At 49.0% G+C, this 8,387-nt stretch overlaps 3 protein-coding genes across 3 annotated transcripts; all 3 read left to right on the forward strand.

Annotated features, from left to right (window-relative positions):
- The first annotated feature begins 1,900 nt into the window (after positions 1–1,900).
- LOC113566925 (glycerol-3-phosphate phosphatase-like) lies at positions 1,901–3,128 on the forward strand. Its single transcript, XM_026994138.1, has 2 exons — positions 1,901–2,673; positions 2,739–3,128. Exons 1-2 carry the CDS (start codon positions 1,901–1,903, stop codon positions 2,929–2,931), a joined length of 966 nt encoding a protein of 321 aa, XP_026849939.1. The 3' UTR covers positions 2,932–3,128.
- Positions 3,129–3,334: 206 nt separating this feature from the next.
- LOC113566922 (phosphoglycolate phosphatase 1B, chloroplastic-like) lies at positions 3,335–3,966 on the forward strand. The gene is made up of 2 exons (XM_026994135.1): positions 3,335–3,790; positions 3,853–3,966. Exons 1-2 carry the CDS (start codon positions 3,335–3,337, stop codon positions 3,964–3,966), a joined length of 570 nt encoding a protein of 189 aa, XP_026849936.1.
- Positions 3,967–3,979: 13 nt separating this feature from the next.
- Positions 3,980–4,416, forward strand: LOC113566928 (pyridoxal phosphate phosphatase-like). The gene is made up of 2 exons (XM_026994141.1): positions 3,980–4,081; positions 4,136–4,416. The coding sequence occupies exons 1-2, from the start codon at positions 3,984–3,986 to the stop codon at positions 4,314–4,316; spliced, it is 279 nt and encodes a 92-aa protein (XP_026849942.1). The 5' UTR covers positions 3,980–3,983; the 3' UTR covers positions 4,317–4,416.
- Positions 4,417–8,387: the final 3,971 nt, after the last annotated feature.

Below are 8,387 nucleotides of genomic sequence, written 5' to 3' on the forward strand. Positions count from 1 at the left end.
CCCCTCCCCCCAGGCAGAGTGGATTGCGGCGACCGGCCACTGATTAGCATATAAATCAAGTGGATTTCAGCCTTCGTCTCGAGGTATTAATTAGGGAAAAAACAACAGCCCCAGGGCCCCCACTGAACTCCGAGGGAGGCCCAAGAAATTAACTTTTTCTTGTAAACTTAATAAAAAAGTTTCCGTTTCTCGGTGCTCGGTTCTTGGTTCGCTTTCTGCTTTTTTCTGGGTTCCGAAAAAAGTTTGGTCAAACTTTGTGCTTAAAATTCCATTTGGATACTATTGCCTCTCGATACCTAGTCGAGTGGAATTTGCTCGTTTGTTGTTCCGCTCCGCTCTTGTATTGTTTGCAGAGAGAATGGAGAATGCATTCCATGTGGATTTGCCACTTGCCTCTGCTTCTGCTTCTGCTTCTGCTTCTACTTCCGCCCCAAGCCATCCATCAGTGGGCCCCATCTAGTGTTGGGTAAACTGCGAAAACTGGGAAAAATGTAAAGCGCTTTCCACTTGAGGAAATTGAGTTATGCTGCAAATCCACACACACTCAAACCTTACGTAAAGAGACAGAAGGTGCTTAGATATATTTCACAGGCGACAAAACTTTCAAGGAGGATTTCCTTTTGGGCTGCAATTAATTGGCGAGGCCCTGAGATACCGACTATGGAAATTGTAGTAAAATTAATCTGAAAATATTCGACACACTCGTAAATATATTCTTACAAATTTAATAGATTTTTAATAGATTTAAATCTAAGTAATTTTTTTTTTTATTTTTTTTTTATTACAAATCAGCTTTACTTAAACTATGATCTAATATTAGTGATATTTACATTGGCTTACTACATATTTTAAGAGTTTAGTGATTAGGTTTATATACAAATTTTAATGATGTGTTATTCAGCAAATTTTTGTATTTTTTATGTTCGATGGGACGTTTGAGTCTGCGTGGGTCTAAGTAAATACTTTATTGACATGTGAGTGTTTCCTTTTCCCCTGAGCGAGAAAATCATGTACTGGGGGCTTCAAAAATATCCCCAATCTTTCGTTTTTCCTCTCACGCAAATTATCATATCGCGGGGCGGGCGGAAATTTCGAAAGTCGCGTCCCGGAGGCAGCGGCTTATCCCCGGCACGGTCTCGAGCTCTGCTCCCCCCCGGTTGTTGGCCAATTTGCGTCGATTTTTCGCCCTCTATTTTAAGAGCCGTGAGCCGCCATTTGACCGGGGGCCATTCAACAGAGATCCGTTAAACTGCGGCAGATTTGAAAGCCCGGACAAGATTTAATGAATTTATGTCAAGGTGCGAGGGAATGTCTCTCTCTCCCTCTGTCCCTGTCTCTGGGCGCTGGGCAGTGGACAAGTGTCGGATTTGGTCGCTCGTAGGAGACAGGACCTGTCAACAATAAAGCCTGAATGCCATTTTAATTGGCGCATCGGGGCGTTGGCTGCTGGTCGAAAAGGCGCGAATCCTTGGCAGAGAACTGGCTCCCCCAGGACTGGGTACGGGGGAGGGGGATGCTCCGTTTGGCCTTCAGTCGTTGCGCACAATTAAAAGTTGTCCGCGATGTTTGCCCCCGGACCCGGACCCGCACCCAAGCCCAAACCCCAGCCCAAACCCAAGCCGAACCACAGCCAGGGTCCATTCCGGTCTTGGCCAAAAGTAGCAAAATGAGCAAAAGTTTAGTGAATTAAGTGCATCGGAGAATGGCAGCCCGTGACGGTCCCGGGGAGTGGTCGGCGACAGCTCAAAGGTCACGGGGTCCCGGGACAAACTTTCCATTGATTTTAGCAGCCACAAGCAGAGTGCAAGATTTCAGGGGAGATTTCAAGCCATAGTATGCCCTGAGTTTAGAGGATACTTAGTCGATCATCAGCCCACATTGATTCGGATACGGACTGAGAATGAATTTCGTTTTGTCGCGGCGAGTGCTGCGGATGGGCGGCTGCCAGGTGCTGGAACCAAACATATATAATGTCCGCCAACTGCTGAAGACCTTCGACACGATCGTCTACGCCGCGGATGGGGTGCTGTGGCGCCACGATCAGGCACTCACGGGAGCTGCCGATACGTTCAATGCCCTGCGGGCGATGGGCAAGAATTCGTTCATCTGCACCAACAACTCGGAGGCCTCGTGCCGGGCCCTGAGCAAGAAGGCAGACAGCATGGGCTTCCTGATAGCCGAGAACGAGATCCTCTCCTCGGCGCAGGCTCTGGCCCGCTATATGCGAGAGCGGAAGTTCAATCGCAAGGTCTACATCGTGGGTGGCCAGGGCATCAAGGACGAGCTGCGGCAGGTCGGGATCGAGAGTCTGCCGCTGGACTTGGCCTCCACGCAGGAGAACTCCATGGTGGACCAGGTGCAAAAAATGTACTTAGATGCGAATGTGGGCGCCGTGGCCGTCGGCATGGACTTGGGCCTCAATGTGCTGAAGCTGACCAAGGCCAGCATATACCTCCGGGACCCAAAGACCCTCTTTTTGGCCACCAATCGCGATCGCGCCTTTCCAGTGGCTGCCGACCGTCAAGTGCCCGGGGCGGGAGTCGTGGTGGCTGCCATACAGGCGGTGGCGAAGCGGGCCCCGTTCACCTGCGGCAAGCCCAGTCCCTATGTCTGCTCCCATCTGATACGTCAGGGTGTCATCGAGCCGGAACGCACCCTGCTGGTGGGCGACACGTGAGTTTCTCACTCCTATATGGTATTTTCGCTTACTTTCATGCCTTTCCCCCCCCCCCGCCCAGCATGTACACGGATATGCAGTTCGGCTACAACTGCGGCTTTCACACTCTACTGGTGGGCACTGGCGTCAGCAGTCTCCAGGATGTCCGCCATGCCCTGGCCTCTAAGCAGGCCTTTGCGTACCAGCAGATACCAGACCTGTATCTGCACAGGCTCTCGGACTTGCTGCCATTCATACCCTCCCGAAACTATTAAGGCCCCTACACCTGACACCTTACCCCTTACACCTTACCCCTTAGACTACATTCATTACTTTAGACAGACAGATAGACACCACGCTCTTACGGCAGTACTTTTGATACCCCTCGCTGTGGGGGGAATGTATAATTGATTGATAATTAAATTTATGTGGCACTGGCGCGCCCTTTAGGGGGGATCCCGAGAAGGGTCCTGAGAGCGGTTAATACGATGTGTACCTATTATTTCTCGGTGCTGGGCTTGCTCTGTTCAAACAGTGCTTTTTGATTGGATCTGAGATCTTGGTTTCTGAGAAAACTCACAATCTAGTACTGGCTGTGTGGAATGTCAATTGTGGTTTGACTGTTTTATTGTTGTTTCAAAATATCACCTACGAGCAGTTGTAGTCCCGTGCTGAGCCATGTTCAAGCGTACCTGCACGGATCTGACCAAAATACCCAAGGAGAAGGTGCGCCAGTGGCTGACCACAATCGAATCGGTGATATTCGATGCCGACGGTGTTCTGTGGCACCTGAACCGGCCGATCAATGGGGCAGTGGAGACCTTTAATATGATCAAGAGCTCGGGCAGGCAGGTGCTGGTGGCGACCAACCATTCGGGTCTGCTCACCAAGGATCTGGCCGCGAAGGCGCACCAGTTCGGCTACGAGATCCAGGAAGAGCAGATACTGAGCTCGGCGCTGTCCGTGGCCAGGTTCCTCAGCGCGAAGGGGTTCAAAAAGAAGGCGTACATCGTCGGGGAGTCGGCCATTGTCGATGAGCTGGCCAAGGAGAACATCTGCAGCTTCTCTGTGGGCAAGGAGAAGCTGCTCAAGCCCATGGAACAGTTTGCCAAGGATATGTACCTGGATCACGAGGTGGGCGCCGTGATAATCGGCAAGGATGAGAGCTTCAATGTGCCGAAGATAATCAGGGCCAGTTCGTACCTCCAGCAGCCGAAGGTCCTCTTCCTGGGCACCTGTCTGGACACCGCCTATCCGGTGGGCAAAAACCGGATGATTGTGGGCGCCGGTGCCATGGTAGGCCGCCGTGAAGGCCATCACTGGCCGAATGCCGCTGATTTTGGGCAAGCCGAATCCCCTGATGGTGGAGCAGCTGCTGCAATGCGGCGTCCTCAAGCGGGAGTCCACGCTGATGGTTGGCGACACGTAAGTGGTCCGTCCTCCTGCCCCACCTGCTCTTACCTCACCCGCCTATTCCAGTCTCTACACGGACATTCTGTTCGCCAGCAACTGCGGCTTCCAATCGCTTTTCGTGGGCACCGGCGTCAGCATCTTGAAAGAGGTGCGCCAGATTTGCAATGACGAAGGACACAGCAAAGTGGACATGATCCCAGACACCTATCTGCCCTCTCTGGGACACTTGCGGGAGTTCCTCTGCTAGATCTGTCGATCATGAACACAACACATGAATGCATGCCCATCCATCTCGTACACCTTCTAAATGTAATGCTTCCGGTAATCACCGGATAGCACTCACGGGACACTGTCGAACTAAGAATTATTACGGGGCCGGGGCACCTAGGCAATCGCCGGATAGTACTCACGGGACACTTTCGAACTAAGAATTGCTACGGGGATCGGGGATATCGACAAGCATCGCCGAGGGTGCCTAGGCAATCGCCGGATAGCACTCACGGGACACTGTCGAACTAATAATTGCTACGGGGGTCGGAGACAGGGTTAGAGAGAGACAGGGCGGAGAAAAAATGAAATTGTTTTCTTGATGCTGGCTATAATAATAATACGATCCAATTCAGATTCTGCACTCTAGAAGATATAGTCATCTTCTACGATTCTGCGTTTTTAGTTTTCTCGTATCGTCGAAATTGTGGATGCCACAGATTTTCGCCTTTGTGGGGGCGGAAGTGGGCGGGGCAAAGTTTTGAAATATTTTTGGAGCAGTGACATATCACAGAAGTCTGGATCCAAAACATCGTTGCTCTAGCTCTTATAGTCTTTGAGCATTAGGCGCTGAAGGGGACGGACAGACGGACAGACGGACAGACGGACGGACGGACAGACAGACGTGGCTCAATCGACTCGGCTATTGATGCTGATCAAGAATATATATACTTTATGGGGTCGGAAACGATTCCTTCTGGACGTTACACACATACACTTTTACCACAAATCTAATATACCCCAATACTCATTTTGAGTATCGGGTATAAAAAAAAACGAGGGGGAACGTTGTGAGTTGCTGCGGACACCGCAACTCTAAGGTTATACCCGATACTAAGTCAGTATGGCTCTCCTCCGGCAGACGCCGCTAATATTTAACGACACGACAAAGAGTGCGTGCGAGAGAGACAGAAAATCAGTCTGAGCGTGACGTCGGGCGCTGCGTAGCCACTGCAAATTGATTTGTTTCTTTTGGCTATAAAAATGATCTGATCTGATCTGATCCAGATTCAGCAATCTAATAGATATGGTCATTATCTATGATTCTGCGTTTTTAGTTTTCTCAAATCTGCAATATTGTGGATGCAACAGATTTTCGTCCTTTGTGGGGGCGGAAGGGGGTGGGGCGAAATTCTGAGATATACGTTTTATAGTGACATCTTAAAGGAGTGTGTGATACCAAATTTGGTTACTCTAGCCTTAATAGTCTCTGAGATTTGTGGTTGCCTCAGATTTTCGTCCTTTGCGGGGGCGGAAGGGGGTGTGGCGAAATTTGGACAGGAAAACGGTCAAGGTCCGATATCACAGGAGTGTGGATACCAAATTTGGTTGCTCCTGGCTTTTATAGGTTCTGAGATCCTTGAACTCATATTTTGCAATTGGCAAAACCGACCATGAAACCTGTGTGTTAGAGAGAGACAGAGCGAGAAAGAGTGAAATTATTTTCTTGATTCTGGCTATAATAATTATACGATCTGGTTCAGATTTTGCACTCTAGAAGATATGGTCATCTTCTACGATTCTGCGGTTTTAGTTTTTTCGTATCGTCAAAATTGTTGATGCCACAGATTTTCGTCCTTTGTGGGGGCGGAAGTGGGCGGGGCAAAGATTTGAAATATTTTTGTAGCAGTGACATATCACAGAAGTTTGGATCCAAAACATCGTTGCTCTAGCTCTTATAGTCTTTGAGCATTAGGCGCTGAAGGGGACGGACAGACGGACGGACGGAAAGACGGACGGACGGACAGACAGACATGGCTCAATCGACTCGGCTATTGATGCTGATCAAGAATATATATACTTTATGGGGTCGGAAACGATTCCTTCTGAACGTTACACACATCCACTTTTACCACAAATCTAATATACCCCAATACTCATTTTGAGTATCGGGTATAACGAGGGGGAACGTTGTGAGTTGCTGCGGACACCGCAACTCTACAGTTATACCCGATACTAAGTCAGTATGGCTCTCCTCCGGCAGCGCCGCTAATATTAAACGACACGACAAAGAGTGCGTGCGAGAGAGACAGAAAATCAGTCTGAGCGTGACGTCGGGCGCTGCGTAGCCAATGCAAATTGATTTGTTCCTTTTGGCTACAAAAATTATCTGATCTGATCCAGATTCAGCAATCTGATAGATATGGTCATTATCTATGATTCTGCGTTTTTAGTTTTCTCAAATCTGCAATATTGTGGATGCAACAGATTTTCGTCCTTTGTGGGGGCGGAAGGGGGTGGGGCGAAATTTTGAGATATACGTTTTATAGTGAGATCTAACAGGAGTGCGGATACTAAATTTGGTTACTCTAGCTTTAATAGTCTCTGAGATTTGTGAATATCCCCAGACTTGCATCCTTTGCGGGGGCGGAAGGGGGTGTGGCGAAATTTTGAAACAAACTCGTCTCGGTCCGATATATTAGGAGTGTGGATACCAAATTTGGTAGCTCTAGCTTTTATAGTCTCTGAGATCTAGGCGCTAATGTTTTACTCTAAGCAAAGCCGCCTATGCTACGTGTGTATTAGAGAGAGACAGGGCGAGAAAAAATGAAATTGTTTTCTTGATGCTGGCTATAATAACAATACGATCCAATTCAGATTCCGTAATCTAAAAGATATCGTCATTCTCTACGATTCTGCGTTTTTGGTTTTCTCGTATCTTTAAAATTGCGGATGCTACAGATTTTCGCTCTTTGTGGGAGCGGAAGTGGGCGGGGCAAAGTTTTGAAATATTTTTGTAGCAGTGACATATCACAGAAGTCTGGATCCAAAACATCGTTGCTCTAGCTCTTATAGTCTTTGAGCATTAGGCGCTGAAGGGGACGGACATACGGACAGACGGACGGACGGACAGACGGACAGACAGACATGGCTCAATCGACTCGGCTATTGATGCTGATCAAGAATATATATGTATACTTTATGGGGTCGGAAACGATTCCTTCTGGACGTTACAAACATCCACTTTTACCACAAATCTAATATACCCCAATACTCATTTTGAGTATCGGGTATAAAAACGAGTAGCAGGGGAATCGGGACTGTACTATGCCAGTCGGAACCATTAGGCCATTAGGTTTTTGGCGAGCCGGCGGGTTTGCCGTTGGGGGCTCGTCGTGGGCTTCCGCGGTGTCATCGTTTTGTAGCCGATGAACCCGGAAGACTGCGCTTGGCCCGTTGCTTGGTCTGGAGTGGTGGAAGTCAGCGTGACCTGGTGTTGGGTCAGCGTTACGAAGACGGCGCCAGTCAATCGGCGGCTATGTGTGGAGGGGGGTGTTCGCGTAGTAAATCACTTTGGGCGAGGTGTGGTAATTTAGTAGCCGGGTTTTTATAGGGCGTTGGGAGAGGCGTTGTAGCGAACCCTTTTGGGTTTGAAATTTTAGAATAGTTTTTCTAAATAACAATACCGAAATTTTGGGTGACTGCAATTTTTTTTTTATTTTATTACGACGAAAAGAAAAGGGGTGCGTGCGTTCGATTTCAGGGGTTTTTCTCGACTTCTTTGCATATATTAAAACAATTTCTTCTAAGCCTACCTTACCTACGGTGGCAAAGCGGGGCGAATTCGCCAAGAGCGAGAGAGCGAGCTTTTATTGCGCTCCCGCTTTGCCCTAGCCTAACTTACACTAGACTTCATGAAATACTATCCTAATAACAATTATTATAATTCAAATGGCGCTACACCGGCCCCGTTGAAGGCCTGGAAGGCTTCAAACCATTGGCAGAAGCGCCAATTTGTGTATCGGCCTCCTGAACGTGGCTCCGCTGCTCGTCCTTAGCTCGACCACTCTGACCCTTCCGTCCTGCCCGGCGGTTGTTCCGACCACCCTTCCGAGGAGCCACTGTTGAGGGGGCAGGTTGTCCTCGGCGACGATTACTAGGTCGCCTTCCTTTATGTTTGGCTCCTCCTGGTGCCACTTGCATCTGATTTGTAATCCCAGCACATACTCCCGGGACCATCGCTGCCAGAACATTTGCCTGGCTGACGAGACAAGCCGCCATCGCTTTAAGCAGCTCAGACCCTCCTGGTCCGGGGTCCTGGGTGCTGGGG

This window comes from Drosophila persimilis, unplaced genomic scaffold (assembly GCF_003286085.1).
Source record: "Drosophila persimilis strain 14011-0111.01,24,50 unplaced genomic scaffold, DperRS2 tig00001273-arrow-arrow-pilon, whole genome shotgun sequence".
NCBI classification, from domain to species: Eukaryota; Metazoa; Arthropoda; class Insecta; order Diptera; family Drosophilidae; genus Drosophila; species Drosophila persimilis.

What these genes read in the sequence shown, in the direction of transcription:
- LOC113566925 (XM_026994138.1), top strand. Translation starts at nt 1,901, where the DNA reads ATGAATTTCGTTTTGTCGCGGCGAGTGCTGCGGATGGGCGGCTGCCAG. An exon ending in ACCCTGCTGGTGGGCGACAC is followed by an intron (nt 2,674 to 2,738) that starts GTGAGTTTCTCA and finishes CCCCCCGCCCAG; the next exon opens with CATGTACACGGATATGCAGT.
- LOC113566922 (XM_026994135.1), top strand. Translation starts at nt 3,335, where the DNA reads ATGTTCAAGCGTACCTGCACGGATCTGACCAAAATACCCAAGGAGAAG. An exon ending in ATATGTACCTGGATCACGAG is followed by an intron (nt 3,791 to 3,852) that starts GTGGGCGCCGTG and finishes AATCAGGGCCAG; the next exon opens with TTCGTACCTCCAGCAGCCGA.
- LOC113566928 (XM_026994141.1), top strand. Translation starts at nt 3,984, where the DNA reads ATGCCGCTGATTTTGGGCAAGCCGAATCCCCTGATGGTGGAGCAGCTG. An exon ending in ACGCTGATGGTTGGCGACAC is followed by an intron (nt 4,082 to 4,135) that starts GTAAGTGGTCCG and finishes CGCCTATTCCAG; the next exon opens with TCTCTACACGGACATTCTGT.